General features: G+C 37.4%; 1 protein-coding gene and 1 long non-coding RNA gene across 3 annotated transcripts; both read left to right on the top strand.

Moving 5' to 3' along the window:
* Positions 1 to 748: 748 nt before the first annotated feature.
* Positions 749 to 8,295, top strand: LOC112293242 (transcription factor BHLH42). Its single transcript, XM_024542452.3, has 10 exons — positions 749 to 3,838; positions 3,969 to 4,251; positions 4,488 to 4,619; positions 5,111 to 5,225; positions 5,541 to 5,597; positions 5,787 to 6,004; positions 6,207 to 6,548; positions 6,677 to 7,184; positions 7,449 to 7,628; positions 7,748 to 8,295. Exons 3-10 carry the CDS (start codon positions 4,585 to 4,587, stop codon positions 7,964 to 7,966), a joined length of 1,674 nt encoding a protein of 557 aa, XP_024398220.1. The 5' UTR covers positions 749 to 3,838; positions 3,969 to 4,251; positions 4,488 to 4,584; the 3' UTR covers positions 7,967 to 8,295.
* A 3,899-nt stretch (positions 8,296 to 12,194) lies between these two features.
* On the top strand, positions 12,195 to 16,658 carry LOC112293083 (uncharacterized). Of its 2 annotated transcripts, none has more exons than XR_002972883.3 (3): positions 12,195 to 12,244; positions 12,529 to 15,561; positions 16,472 to 16,658. It is a non-coding gene; the product is annotated as an uncharacterized LOC112293083 (long non-coding RNA). The 2 variants fall into 2 exon arrangements; XR_016506923.1 differs by having other exon boundaries at positions 12,529 to 15,631.
* The last annotated feature ends 97 nt before the right edge of the window (positions 16,659 to 16,755 follow it).

The raw sequence follows: 16,755 nt of genomic DNA, 5'->3' as shown, positions 1-16,755 counted from the left end.
AACAAACAATGTCTTCTCTTATATCAAGTTATATGTTGTATTTTCATGTGAAACATTATTAGAAAACATGAAGGTTTCATTGGAGAGCAATTCAAAAGGGAACATTGGGTTAATGCACAATATTGTTTATGACAAAGCCCTCTAAGAGTGAGAACATTTAAATGTCTTGTCTCACCTTATTTAAATTCGAAATATTTTCCATGATTTTTACTTTTTACAATGCAAAAATGTACGTTGCCCTTTCACATATGTTGCCTTATTTTTTATCAAAATATTTTTCATACCCAACAGCATGGATTTGTGTTATTATCAAATAAAAACATTAAATATATATATATATATATAGACATTTATATATATATATATATAATTAACTGAAGTGCTTACACGAATATTCTTTCATTATAGACATTAATACTCAAAATAAAATTCAGATGTTTATTCACAGAACGAAGATGAACGAACCTTCATAAAACGGAACGTGCTGTTTTTGAGAATATTTCCGGTGATGAGTTTGTGGGTGATAAGTAAACGAATGAAATTCACCAACACATACTACGCAGTTCATCCATCCAAAGTCCTATCCTCATATTTAACATGTACGGAATAGAAGCCCCAGGAACAATCGTTGTACCTATGGGTACCAAGGGCACCCTCTTCGACGAAGCTTCTCGCTCCGCACATTCATTTCATTCATTCAAACCGATACCGAATAAATATTATTCTCCCCCCCCCCCGTCACCGTCGCGCCAAATTTCCTACTGCATGGCCTTCGATCGACGTCATAGACGCGCTCTGAGTGCACACAACTAATCAATTTGCCGACTTGCGATTGAAACAATGGATTCCGATTCGTCGGGGGTGGAATTCGCAATTGGGTCAGTGGCAGTGTCGGTGAATCCGGAAATCGGTCGCAGTTTTTCATCTCAAGAAGGAATGGCTGCGGAAGCATACATGAGCTGCAGTTAATTCCTGAGGATTCTGTTCGCTGTGGTCCATGCTTCGCGAAAAAGTAGCCTTCCGACTTCGGTATGCGTTGTGAGATTCGAGTGACGTACTCAATCGATGCAGTGGTCTTCGTGTTCTGTAGTGGTCAGATTTGTTGGCTGGCTAAAGCGCATGGGTGCGAAACACGCTGTAGTCGGCAGCTGCCTGGAGGAAGATTGAAAACCCTAGAATTGTTATGTTTGAGGGAGAGCGATTGTGTCTACTGGACAGGGTATGTGAAGGCTGGGATGGTTTGGGCATGACTTGGGTTTTTGATTTTGACGTGTTGAATCGAATTGCTTGAAGTGGATATGGGTTTGGATTTGGCTTTGGCAGTAGAGGCTGCGCATGATTTGTTTGCTGAGAACTATTGTAAATGGTGAGCATTCAATGTCAAATCATGTAGAGATCTTTAGTAAATTGCTTTTTCTTGATTGTTCTGACCTTGCGATTCCTGAGTTTGTTATGCCCAAACCATCACCACCTGTGTTGCTTGTCACTTCTGCATGTCATTATACAGGTAATGAGAAAAGCCCCAGTGGATGGTGTGTAGATGGGCATACCATTTTTTCGAAGGGGAGTTCAACTGCTTTTCCTCTTGGAGTGAGTTACACTAGGATTGTGTGTTTTTCTGACTGGCTTTCTATCAATGCCAAAAAACTCTGGAATAGAAGAAATCGGTACCTAGACATTTTTTGTACTTGAATGCTGGTCCATAATACAAGTGTATTCTCATCAGGATATTCTATCTTCGCACGGAGGAAACAGATGTCTCTTGTTGATGCAATGTTCAGATACTCAAGATCCAGGTTCTTATAATAGGCACGTACCGGAGTAACCGATTGACACTGCTTCTTCCAAATATATGGTATTTACCCCACAATTCCCGTTAGAATATGAACTTCCACATGTTAATACTTCTGAGTGAAACGTGCAGAAAAGAGGGTGAGAAAGTGCACATCTTTAGGAGGAATCAATTTGAAGTTGAGCCAACTATCATCGACCATTATACAATCCAATCCCAGTTCTGGATTGCTCTCCATCAACGATATACAGAGGTTGTTCACTTATGCAAAACGCTACAGGCAATAGTGTGAAGCTTCCCGAGTAAAAACAGATCTTTGTCGTTAGAACTGAAGGACGCTTTGCGTTCACGGCCATAGATGGTAAGTTCAAAGCAAAAATAGCTCTGTCCGGTTCGTACATGTAATAGCAGCTGTATGAACAGATTTCACAGCTACTGTCCACAACTTGATTCTGGTCTCCACAGCTCATTTGGGAGTCATGCAACTGCCTGTCCACTAAAAGCTTCGGATCAAAGTATTCAAAGACAGCTCGAGGGGCCTCCAAAGTGCATATAATCAATGTGCAGTGTCCTATTCCTGTCCATTGTAAAGTGTCAGATTTTTTTGTGCATGTGCACGTTGGCTCATGTCCCCACCGTGTTCACCTATATTCGGTTCATTAAGCGAGACCCAAATCAGCTCCACAAAGATCTACGACCTCCCAGTTGTGGTGCCCTTCAAGGCTTCCGTCGGTGCCGTTTTGCACTTGACTGACACCCCCAAAATAAGAAAGAAGGAAAAGGATATCTGCCTTTCACACCACTAGGTGTTTTGAGGCCCTATCCCCCTCTCTTCTTCTTCTGTTTTTTTATTTTTTTCTTCGCCAGGAGAAAGTAGTTGGGGAACACCACATGCTCTTCTTCGCCCTTCAAAACTCTCACCAAACCCCACCAGTCACCAGGCACAAGACGACAATGGAGCACCCCACAAGATGACGAAGGAGCACCCACAAGACGACGAACCCGAAGACCTGCGGCGCGATAGAACCTGGTTCTCAATCCCAGTCAAGAGGCGTGCGGAGCAGAAGAATGTACAGCGAGGGAACAGATCGATGGAGCCCCCACCGAAGGTCAGGAATTTTTTATGTGCGTGCCAGGCGATGATAAGTGATCGGTGACATGGTGGGTGGCCAATCGCTTCTATCCATCGAGATGCGAGGAATCCGTTGAGTTCGGCCTCGGAAAAGATGGGGATACACAGAATGGTCGATGATGAATTCAGGTTTGGAATTCAGCAATTCACCTCCATACTCATTCCATCCCCCCCCCTTCCCCCTGGGTGAAGTGGAACCTTGATATCGACCAAAATGTTCAACACGGAAAAACGAAAGTGTGATTTGTCGCATTTTTGGATGATGAGTCTCGGTCTCCTGCGGAATTTACTGATATGGCCACCAGAGTCCCGAAAGGAGGTCGGGAAGCGCGGGGAAGGAGATTGGGTGGGGACTGGAGGCCTTGGTCAATGCTAGAATTCGTTTAGCCTGTACTAGGTCATGCTAGAAATACTTAAACCGCCTTTTCCGAAAGGTAAGAACGTGTGCGAATCGGGACAAACTGGGACTTGTGCTCCGAGCAGATGCTCTTAATATCACACCCAGCATGTGGGGAACGCCAACAGTAGTGCGCTTCTTCTTCACTGCTGGACTCTGGTTTCCTTATTATGTTGCGGTCTCGGTGGCCACAGACATTTGAATATAGTTGTAGCGCCGACTGAATCCGGCAGAAGAGAGCTGCATCGTAGAGGGAGGGCGAGAGAGAGAGAGAGAGAGAGAGAGAGTGTGTGTGTGTGTGTGTGTGTGTGCGTTTGCCTGATAGGAATGCTTGCTCGCAAGTGGTGCGATTCTTTATCTACTTGGCAAGGTTCGAGTTTTGACGATTGCTTTTGAAGGTCGGGAAAGAATTCAAGTCATCCTGCGCTGCATTACTTGGATGAGTAGGAGCAGTACCTCAGAACTCCGCAATGCATTTGAATTTATTGCGCTAGGCCTTTTGATGCTCTCGCAAAAGGTATGTCATTCTACATCAATGAATGGTCACCAATTTACACTGGAAATGCTTTGCCCATTTTCCTGAGCTGTTGTATGTCTTGTTCTTAGTCTTATTCCACCGAGATTAACTTCAATGTTGTACGTTCCAGGCTTTGAGCTCTCTCTCCTCTGCTTGAGGTCTGCAAGAATATTTAGGCAAGCTGAAGCAGGTTTTGAAAAGAGGAACAGGCATCAGTAGACTTCTTCTGTATGAGGTGACCAAATCGCCGTCGTCAAACTGAGTTCACACCCTGAAATGCACAGTGAAGTCACAATGCCTTCCCTGGATCATCATCATCATGTGCTAAGGGAGCTGCAGAGTTTGTTACAACAACTAAGATGGACTTACGTAGCCCTCTAGTCTTTAAGTCAGCAGACCTTGCATCAGACAAGGTTTCCTTCATGCTCTGAAATTGAATGAAAACAATAGAGTGTAACAGATTGAGGCTCTGGATAGCTGTGACTTATCTCTAGTGTAACGAGTGGATATACTCAAGTGATCGGTATCTGTACATAAACGACGTGCTTTGTACTGAATTTCTCTTCTCTTTCAGCGTCTACTTGTTGGTTGCGACTTGCAGTTTGAACACCAGGATGATTTTCGCGTGCAACATGATTATTCTGCACAGGAACCTCGAATGGAGAGGGGGACACTTCAACGTAGGTTCAAGAGCAATCACAAGCCATGGTGACAGAGAAGTTTCGAATGAACACATCCTTAACTCCATGTACAAGTCCTGCACATTCACTCCCAACTTTGGGTAAGACCTTCTAAACTCGCAGAATACGAAAAGATATCGTGCTCTTTCAGAGTTCCCTGGTCGTCAGAGGAGCAAGTGGGGTGTAGGTACGACCGATTATAGATATCTACGTTTCAAATCCTAAATTCGGCATCAGTAAGTCGCAGAGTCGCCAAGGTCCAAGTAATAAATGAGAAGTGTTTGAACTTCCAAGCGGAAAATATCGAAAACTTAAACATTCATGTCTTTGCAACATTCTCCGGACCTATGATCCATCTCACCGCTACGGTCTTATGATGACGATGGGGTTTAAAGATTGATGAACTTTCGGTATTTTGAACAATATTCGACTAATGTCATGAATCCACAGTCCCCCCACTGATTGATTGGAAAAACTGTTAATGCAGCAAGATAGAATGCCTAACGCCAAATTATAAATGTTGCTGACTTCAGAGTTTGGATGGTGCTTGGTCATAGAGGGGCTTATCACCACTGGTTGTCAACATTTTCAGGTCTGTTGGAACAGCATACGCAGAGGGAAGACATATTTGGTTGAACGGAGCAGCAGTGCACCTATCTGCAGGATCCACAGAGCAGGCCCAGTTTTTGCGGCATGCTGGGATTCAGGTAAAGGCACGAGTTCAATAACTATGAGAGATGGTCTCGGTTATTAAAGCGTTGACTACTTGACTAATAGTTTATAAGATGGTCGCTCTACGTAAGCGCCTGGTCATCATCTCGTGGTGTGCATTGTGTTCTGCGTGGATAATCTCCATAAATAGAGGAATATGAATCAACTGTCATGGCCCACAGCTTCACTGTCAAATTCCAAATCAAAATTGTTTATGCTATCAAGTGGCCTTTACATTATGTTGCGTCATTTCTTGTGAGGTAAATCCTTCGGAGGTATATCTGATGGTGGTCCTGTGTTTCCATGGACAGACTGCGATATGCATCCCCTGGTCCGACATTGTGCTAGAGCTCGGCACATGTGAAAATGTAAGAGCCTTAAAATAAAACTTAGTATCATACTGCAGTCTATTTGGGCGATCATTGGTATTACTCAAGATTATTGATTTTGTTTCTTCCATCGTAAAAAACCATAGCGATATTTATATTCGACGTGTTTATTATCGAGGATTATATCATGAGGTTTAACCTCACGTTGAACATGTTACAATCTACCAGGTGGCTGAAGATCTTAAGCTGATGGAGCGAATTCGCATCTTCATAACCGAAAGAATACTTCCAGCACTTCTCGGCACCTCTCAAAGTCCTCCAAATTCTCCCCCTATTGTTTACAACATAGGATCTCCTTTTTCGTCGTATAGCTCCATGGGGCATCTGTCAGGTGATTTGAACTACCAAGAATTTGACCCAAACTCCCTGAACCAGCAGATGAGAAGGTACTGAATTTACACCTTAAGCCATAGACCTCATTCGCAGTTAGGATAATGTATTACACTCGCAAAAATACTTGTTTGACAGCTCCAACAATCAGGTTCCTTTATCGGTTCTTCTTCTTAGATTCCTTGGATTTTATGGGTGACATCATATCAAAGTTTCACTAGAATTGCTATAACTGAACAATGTATTAGTGATGTCCAGATTGACCAAAGCCCCCACAAGTCTGAACACGGTAGAAATGGGCAGTGGATCGGACACAGACTTACTCCTAGATCCTGCACTGTGGACAATTCCTACAACATCAAAACCCACTTGTGGCATACTGCAGTCTCAGCCTGCAGACCAAATGCCTCCACAATCCATACCATGTAGGGGTCAGCATAGGTCTCAGTCTGCTACCACTTCTACCAGTGGGAGTAGCTTAGAGGATCGATTCAATACCAGGCTTTCTGATAACTCCCCGGAGCAACTTCACATGTCTCAGTGCATGACGTCCAGTGTGCGCTGCAACTCCAGTCCGAATTCACGCTCACTTCCAAGAGGGTAAGTTTACAATACATCGAACTCTTGAAGGCCTAATTCTTTTATTCATCCTCATGACTCAACTGCATGTACAATTAATCTGCCACGACCCAATTCAAGTCGTGATAATTTGTGCTGGTCCATTGCAGAGGCGGATCACCTCACAGCCCTGAATCGATGAATGAGCTTCATGACACCAACACAGACCCAATAACAGCTTTCCAGTCACTTCCACAACATGAAGGATCTCAGAAAGCATTCAGCTTCATGCAAAATGAAGAGGTGGAGTTGAGCACTCAGGAAGACTTGCAACATGTGTACAATCCGTCTCTGAAATCTGGTAATGCGAGTGAAAGAAACTTGTTGAGGTCTTTTGCCAGTATCCTAGCTGAAGATCACGGTGAACAGCCTGACTCGAAGTCATGCCCACGGGCACACGTCCTGGCCCCAATTTTCAACACAAATTTTGACGGTAGTAGTCAGAAGCTTGTGCGAAAAGCTGTTGAAATAATGAAACAAATACCCAATTTACAGCAAGGAATTCAAGCGAGTGGATCTGCTCCACCGAACATTGAACAACAACAGCCACCGTTGGCGTCTTGCTCTAGTCCGAAGGCCTCGAAAGATGCTGACGAAGCGCGTGATCCATTTGGACAAGTACGGATATCAATCTCGACATGATGTTACACTTGATTTTGAGGAAATCCTCTAGATATTCGCAGCATGCATAATAGTTGTTGTTTGTCGAGCTGGTGTATTGTGGAATTACTGATGAGCTTTCTCTTCAACACAGTTACTTAGTGACATACATATGCGTCACTAACTATTGCATCGTACGTGCATAATTAGGTCTTACATATTCAATAGTCATAGATATTAGGATCTCACTTTCTGTTTTTTTCTCGTTTTCATTTATCACAGGATGCACCGTGGAGTGGTCGCAAACGTCCTTGTAGGGGATCAAGGATTCCAAGAACAGACCAAGTACATAGAGCTCATGGTGAAGCAGCCACAAACCATATGTTGGCAGAGAGGCGTCGCAGAGTGAAACAAAAAGAAAACTTCAATGCTTTGAGGAAACTGGTGCCCATCATTTCTAAGGTATGATTCTGTGTATATCTAGAGTTCATTTCCTCTGTTTTCTGACTCGTGGTACGTTTCTCTTGCTCTCATCTTACAGTGTATTATGTTCGATCTAATTAGTTTGTTCTGTGCTACAGGCAGATAAAGCATCCATTCTAGGCGATGCTATCTTCTACCTCAAGGATTTGCAGAAGCAACTTGAAGAGCTAGAAGCAATTTCAACTCAAACAGAGAATCAATACAAGATTTTAAGATCGTCTTACAACAACCTGCAGCGACAAAACGAGGAGCTTGAAGCCATTGCAAGAAACGATGCCCTTTGCCACACGATCCCAACAAGGCTGAACTCCTGCTAGTCCTTGGAAAGACCACGTTTTTTTCATTTGTAAAGCCCCCCTCCATTGCAACTTCCATTCGTGCCTAGACCGAGTATAGATCAGCAGGTATATCAACAAGTAGCCACAACGATAGAGGAAATTGTGAGGCATTATTCCGCCCCGAAGTTCCTCGAAGGTCGATTCTCCTGTAAATGCAGAAATAACTTCGCTGTCACAGTAGGGATCAATTACTAAACATGAGAAGTGATGGTGCATCGAGTGTTGCACACAAGTAGGACCCACATCATTTTTTCAACTCTTGTATTCTAAAGCAGATTGGAATACGAAACTTCACTTTTGTTGTCTTATTGATGGTCGATATGCATCAGATGAACCCCCTTTTGAATATCCTGTTGTGTTGTGGATCCTGAAGTTGAGAACTCCCAACTGTAAAATGAGTATTGATGCCAAAGGCTTACACTTTGATTTATATTGGAAAGTTAGGGTTTCGATTCAACTAAGAAGCAAGGTTGTTTGTAGAAGTGATTTATAATCACACTCAATGTTAAACATCGTGGGAGTGCTTTGATCTGTAGTGTTTGGAAAGAACACACTCCTCAAGCATGGATGGAAGAAACTCCTCTTGTTTGATTCCATTGTGAGTATTCTCTTCTCAGAAATAACTATGACAAAACTATTATATTCATAATTAATATTAGAAACTTTTCGATTAATCTTCACATTTTTCAACTAACATAAGAAGCTCTTACTTCAAAAAGAATATGTTCAACCAAACTATTGATATTTACTATTGTAGAATATAACAATAAATTGCACATATTTTGTACAAAAAAAATTAATTAGATTAAATAAAATGTACAAGTGTAAAAAATACACACATTAATTGTACAAGTATAACTACATGAAAATAAATTAAAAATAACATTACCAAAAGCTAATAAAATATTTTTAATATATATGTATATATACACATAATAAAAATAAAATTTAGATTACATAATTAAACAAACTATCAGTATTTAAACAATTCTCATATTGAATAAATGCATAAATGTCAAGTAGATATTACAAATAATAATTCAAATAAAAATATATATATAAAATATTATAAAATATACATATTATATTATATTATTTTATATTGTATTGTATATTTTATTTTATTTTATTTTATATATTTTATTATATTATATGAATATATATTATAAAATAATAGTGTGAATTTAATTTTTATGAAATAATGATTTAAATTTTTATTTTGAAAGAAATAATAAACATAATGTTATTTTATATCTTTAGAAATTATATACATAGTATTATATATTTGAAATATTTTTATTTGGGTATAATTATTCAATATGATAAATTTGATTTATATATGTATATTTTTTTAATTTCTTAAACAACTTCATGAAATCAAAAAGATGTTAAATGGTATCCATCAAAATATTTAATTTATGCTTAGCATTAAGGTGATTGATAAGTCTTTATAGACATCCAAGTTTTTTAAATCTTGAAAAGAAATAAATTAAATTATTCAATTTATATTCATATTTTTAAAATAATTGTAGAACAGACATATACAATTCTATTGACTATAAAATTGATCTCTAATAATATTATTAAGTATCAAGAATGTGGTTTAAGATTGTGGTACTAGATAAATTAGATTTTGTTATATTTTTAAAAAATCATGGAATTATTACATATCTTCACCTTAAATTTATGTCATAAGGGTTGTAAAAATCTATAAGATTTATTTAAGTATTTTTAAAACATTGGTTTGTAAAATGAAAATTTAGAATACAAATCTTCCACCTTGCAAAAGAAAAATTTCGAAGGCATAACACGAAAATATTACAAAAGGGAACAGAAGTAAGTATTGAATGAGTAATTTTTTTAAATCAACTTTTTTCTTATTCTTATCATTTGATTGTTGGTCCTTTCTTTATTCTTATCATTTGATTGTTGGTCCTTTCTTTATTCTTATCATTTTAGTTAAGTAAAGCACTATTACAAATACAAAATTTTGGAGATTTAATCTTAAAATATATTTCCAATAAAGACAATTTAAAGTGGATGATTTTTTTTTTTTTTTTTTTTTTTTTTTAAATCTTAGAGAAGTTTGTGTACATAATGATAAAATAATGTATTCAAGGACGAGTAGTAAAATTGTTTGAACTTTTCTTTGCATTCCAGGACACAAAAATCTCTTAAAATAAGCTCACAAAAAATTTTGAATTCAAAATAAAATATTTTTAGAAGAAAAAAATTGTATTTAGGATGTATATAATTGCAATTGATTTTTTGAAAGATACATCAAATGTCTTTTTACGATTTTTTTTTTAAATAAAATTTTCTTAAATATTACAAATATTACAAAAAGATTATGTTCAAACAATTTATTGGCATGATTAAATAAATTTTATCGATTCCTTTCTTTTTCTTTTTCCTTTTTTCCCCTAAATCATCAAAACAATTCTTCTTCTTCTTCCTCTTCTTTTCCAAGAAAAACGTGTATAAATAAAAGTCACAAAAACACACATGTTCAAATGGACTTTGTAACAATTTAATTCATGTTCTGTTATAGAATACTGGAAATTCTTAAAACTACTATATATTGTGGCTTAACTATTTAGAATTGATTGCGAATTCTAAATTATTATTAAACTTATTCAAAAGCTTAAGATTCTTTATAGGTTCAGTGTGTATTGGTGGAACTGCAAATAATACAACACAAGATTAATTTACTTCAAGATGGTCAATGTACTCAAATTTTGTTTTGTCTAAAAATTTCTAAGAATGAGTTCTCTTGGTGTTTGATCTGAAATACTATATTCCTTATATCATAGAGAATATATATATATATATATTTATGGAATTTATTATTAGGTATTTTATTCTCATTTTAATATTAATTTTAAATTATTTTTTGAATTGCAATTCAAAACACTAATCCATAAAAGTTTTTTAAAAAATCAAAACTAAAATTTAAAATTAATTATTTTATAAAAGAAAAAATTTAAAATTAAAATAAAAAATATTTTAAAAAACATATTATTATTTAATATTATGCATTTTACAAATTATATACAAACACACACACACACACACACACATATATATATATATATATTATAATTATACACGCACTCAAAAATCAGTTGGTTATAGTATTGTCTTTACAACCAGTAAACATATTAATTTTTCTAAATTTTTACAATCATATAATCTTCTCAATCTAAATTACATGCTAAATTTAAAGTTTTATCCCTTAAGAATTTAAAATACAATAAAATAAGAAAATATTTATATTTTATTGTCTAATATATATATATATATATATATATATATATATATATTTTTATAATCTTATTGCTATCTTATTTTTTTTTAAAAAAATCCTCAACTACAAGCTAAATTTTGTGATCTATGTAAAAAGAGTGTATTTGATTGTTGTGTAAAACCACTTCTTTACACTATCTCAAATGTATTGTACCTTATTTTATATGTGAATGTATACGTACATACAGATATACATACATATATACACATAAAATTTTGCTTCTTTTGTAAATAATTCATTTGATGCGGATGATTACTTACATATTTTAGATCTTTACATGAAATCAATGGTGTGTTCTTTGGTCGAAATTTTTAATATGTTAAGATATCACTTTCATTAATTGTAAAATTAATATTGATAGCCATATCATTTAATCAATCACCAATCAAATGTCCTGTCATACATCTATTACATTTTTATTTTCCACAAAAAGATGATCAAGTCCATGACATGCATGGTTTCACATGTTAAGTCTTATTATCAAGATATATATCAGACGAAATATTGAATAACATCATTTCTCAAAACTGGTGACTTTTCAAGCTATAAAGAAGTATAATTCAAATTTAGATTTAGAATAAAAAATAAAATTTCATCATTCGAATTATCTACATAGGTACAACAAAAGAGCATCTTGCTTAAAACAGAACAGATATAAACAATAAAAACCACTTCAATAGAGATACCCATTCAAGAGGTTGGAAGGAAAATAAATGGTGGGGTCAGTGCAGTTGCAGTCGATTCCGTTCACACTGCGGGGGATGAATCGGTACGACGTGACATAAGTGACGTGGACATGACACGGTGGACCCTCGCAGGTTTTAGGGTTAGGGTTTCGGTAGAACAGTGCCGAAGGCTTCATATGCAGCCTTCGAACTCAACATCTGCCTCTTTCTCCTAGCTGCCGGCGGGCTGGAAGTCTCATTGCTTGTGGAATCATGAGGGCTAAGGTATGTCACACTCCTTTATTTTTGTTCCGTCTTTGTACCTAGGTTCCTGTGTTGTTTGGTTTTGGTTTGGAGGGGAACGTTGTTGGAATGCTGGGATATTGCCCACGTGACCTCCCTTCGGAGGAATGAAACTTTGCATGTCTGAAGTTTGGGCTATGTAAAGGTTAGGTGGCGAGTTAGGGCCATACCGAAGATATTTGATTCATTATTTTCTGTTTTACTGCTTTTCTCTTCGTCTGGGTATAGCCCTTGGTCATGGTGTCGGAACACGTGTTTTGTAACAGTGGAAGAAGAAACGTATGAGGCGCCTGAAACGCAAGCGCCGAAAGATGAGGCAGAGATCGAAGTAGGCAGCTGTGAAGAGGAGCCGCCTCGATCTCGCTGGGAAAAGTTTGTCGTTTGAGCTTTTAGGGTGGCTAAATGGAGGGCTGCGGATTGTGAATTCTTGTGCCGCTATCTCGTTGGGGAGGATCTTCAGAATCTTACTATTTAAACAGGAGATGTGTATACCACTCATGCCTTGTAGTCAGACGTGGAATACTATGATGCGGGGAACGTGAGGCCTGAATTCATTCTTTCCGATGGATGTGTCATTGTAAATGCTGCGTAGAGAACTTATGCGTTCCTTATGATTGTGTGTTGCCAAGCTTAGTACTCTTGTGGTGCTTGCTGTTTGTCGTTGCTGTGTCCGAAAATACTGGCTGCAACAGTCACGTAACTGAAGTCCTTCTCAATTCCACTTTCTTCGTAGACCAGCCAATTCGAGTGTCAATCACACCCGTTTGATTGTATGTTCGACTACACATTTCACTCTGACGCGACTAGCACACAACCACTTAAGAAGAGAAAATGTACACAAGCTACCATATCGCCGCAGTCAGATCATATCTCTCAACTAAACTATGTTATCTCCCTCGTACTGTTCTTATAACACTGATGTGTTATCTATTGGTATTGTGATAGTAGATGAACATATACATACTCTTTATCCATATACTTGATCTGCAAAGGATGTATGTACCACCGCACAAGTTGGTTGAGTCATTCCACATTATCGATTAAGTCACCCATGGGAATTTGTGAAATTCTTTTCTACCTCAACTCAAGCGGCATGCCCTAGTGAAGAGTTCACCTTCACGACTGGTGGATAAAAATGCTCTGTTCAAGCTGATCAGTATGATATACTTCAATTCTTTCATGGTAAAAATCAGAACAATGGCTTACATGTAAAAGTAACATTATGTAAACATACGTATTTAAACGTATACAAATACTTCAGCAATAAGTACATAAATACAAAATACATTGAAACTACTGTTAACGAAATTAATGTAAGTTTCAAACAATACTGATATAATACCCAAGGTTATAGATTGTAAAATATATATAGAAAATGTAATTTACAACAATTTAAATAAAATATTATTTTTTATTAGATTTTGAAAATTGGGCACCTATAAGAGCATTTGAAATAAATGTAAATCAGAATGTGGAAGTATAATAAAATTATTTCAAAAAAGAGTCCATCAGAAATAATTCAAACAAAATAACTTGGAAAACAAAGTTTATGATGTATACATAAAAATAGTAAATTTACATATAAAGCTACTTGCATTGTGTGTATACATATAAAAATAAATAAAAATCAACGATATTTTGAATTTAAAAAGCTAACATTATACTAAAAAAGCACTGTTCTTTTGCATGGGGAAGCATAAACTTGGGTGGGGGAATGTGTTGTGAAAATGGAGCTCGTTCAAACTCGAGGGTGCGGAGAGAAGTGGCTCCATCTTCCCACTTGGAGCACCACCCCCTTCTCTCTCTATTTAGGGCTGGGCTGGGATGCAGCGGCGATGGAAACAGGCCGCAGCACCTTGTCTGTTGTGGACCTAGTCCTTCGTGCCAGAATCCATTACTGCAGATTCTATTTATTAACCCTACATAACTCTTCAATCTGCATTAACAAGCAACATTACTTGTTCGCCAGTGCAGACCTTAACGCTTTCGATGCAGCAACCTCTTCTAACCGGACTTCGCCATATTTACTATACGAGTAGCTCTCAAGATAAGGCTGGCCGCTTACAGTTGAAAATTCGTCGTTATTCTGTTTTAGTTAACCACCGCGATTGTCAATTCAACATTGATGGGGTGCACTCACAGCGCTCTAGTTCAGAGTAGGTAGTAATGGGACGCGGTTAACACCTGATGCAGGTGTGGCCGCAGACTGAGTGGGTCGGCATTGTATTCCTCAAATTGTATGAGACAATGGTGGTTGAAACGGCTTGCTCCCCTTTTTTTTGTTTTCATTTTGAATTTTAAGCATGAATGTTCATTTAAGGATACATCGTGAGCTGAATTGTGGTGAAAGAAACCGAAAATTAAATTATTTATTTATTTATTCTGTATTAAATCTGGGAACATTGGTCGCGGCATGGGTGAAAAAGGGTTTGAAGTAGTCTGAAAGTATAGCGGGTGCTATATCCTTACGCAGGATGATTTTCCAGATCAATAAGATTGTGTTGTGTGTATGTATGTGGCTGTTCTTCTTTCCGCATTTAGGTTATTTTGTCATTTTAGTATGTAGAGATATTGCAGAACAGAGTAGAAAAGTTTTAGTACTGCAATAGTATCTTCTTTCTTTTTATTTTGTCTTATCTGTGCTTAGAAACTTACAGTTTATTTAATTTGAGTTTTTAGAACCCATCACTCGTAACGGATCTTCAGTTAAACGCATCACCTAATCGCTAATTTGAAGCCTTACTTTGTAACGCTGGGCAGTTCAGATGAGTTACGCTTACTCCACCATAGACAAGAGTTTAGCAATAGCACGATAACATTCTAAAGTTCCGGTCTTTGCTTATAGAATCTCTTTAAGGAAGAGCTTGGGCTTAAGCTTCAACTTCAAAAATGCTTTTTGTGAACACTTCAGAACCTTAGCAGTACTGATAAATGAAACACTGTTGAGGCGAATGTTTTCCTGACTTTAACTTATCTTACTGGGTCTTCCATAGATATTCTTGTTTTAAGGGCATCAATTTGCGCATGTCGCACGATTTGAAATTGAAGTCAATGCCAATTATTGGGTAGACAAGCAGATGTGTTTTACTCTTAAGTTTAATTTGTTGAAAAGATCCTTTTTCGACTAACAATCAATGCAGCCAGCTACGTTGTTTACTTCCATGAAACAAAAACTGATATGGCTTGTAGTTTCAATGGCCTTTATTTTCATTCTCCGAGCGACTCTATTAGGAATTTTTTTGGAAACTCTCACCCTTGACCATCAAAGTGGTGTCACTCGCCCACGGTTTCTAACAGTGGTACTGCTACCGTGACATGTCTCAATGGGCTACTTCATCTATCTTTTTGCACATATTGTGAATTTGTCTGGTAAAGAACTAAGAGACTCGATCGAGCTCATCACATTTTTGTCCCACCTTTTTATGGTGCTGTCCACAGTGTTGTATTCTGGGTTGTCATTTTGGTTAGTAACAGTGCTGCCCGAATGCGTTTTACAATTGTATTCGATGGCTGCAGTTTTTGAATTTGAGCATGCATGTGTGGTGAGGTTTGCTTTGAAGGGAGTGTTAGGAAGTGCGCAAGTTTTAAAAAAACAATATGTCGTTTCTTTTTCAGTCTGGGTCGTGCTCTCTGTTCATAACACGACACTTTGTGGTCGACGTAGCTGTAAAGCAGTGATGCTGAATTTTTTTTCCACTCGCGATCGTCTTTGCCTCAAGCTGAATGGTCCGTCGTGTTGGTTTAGGGTTTTGAGTATGAAAGTACAGATGGGATTTCTTGATGCTCAGACAACTCAGCAATTGGCTTTTAAAGGTGTTTTTTTGGGGAGGATGTCTAGTTGGATGTTGATATGGTTACAAATCCAATATGGGAGGAAGTGTTTTCCATTTTCATTAGCTAGCTTCTGTTGTCGTCTGGAAAAATTCATAAACACTTGAGTTTTCGAATTATCGCGATGGAGGTTTTCTTCATATACAAGTTTAGACGGAGTCGGTAGACCAACTACAACTTTGGAATGTTTTTTGATTCTTGATTGCAGAATGATGGAATGGAGTGAACATGATCTTGCATGTAGCGCACAAGTGAATCATTGAGTGAAACTAGTTCTAGCTGCTTGGAAGGTTTAAGCAGCACATGATTTGTTATAAACTTTGCACAATCGTAACCATTGGAGGAAATATGTCTAATTTTGAGATCTTGGATATGCAGATTTAGGAGCAAGGACGAAGATGTATACTAGTGTAATACATTGGGAGTTTCTTGGAATTTTAGTTGTTATTTTTTTAATTATATTTTGAATAGAAAAATGGTAGATATATTGAAATGACTTAATACAATGCATGTAAATCTTGTATACTTTTGCCTTGTTATTGGACTATTTTGGTCATGTAGCAAAGTATTTGTCAGTGAATGCTTTAAGAAAGGAGTCATTTAAGATGAAAGACTATAATTTAGATTTTGAGGTGAGCTAGAATTGAAAATTATATTTATGT

The sequence above is a fragment of the Physcomitrium patens genome, chromosome 16 (genome assembly GCF_059467195.1).
Source record: "Physcomitrium patens ecotype Gransden chromosome 16, ASM5946719v1, whole genome shotgun sequence".
Taxonomy (NCBI): Eukaryota; Viridiplantae; Streptophyta; class Bryopsida; order Funariales; family Funariaceae; genus Physcomitrium; species Physcomitrium patens.
Note: the sequence above shows the minus strand (reverse complement) of the source record. Positions and strands in the feature narration are given on the sequence as shown.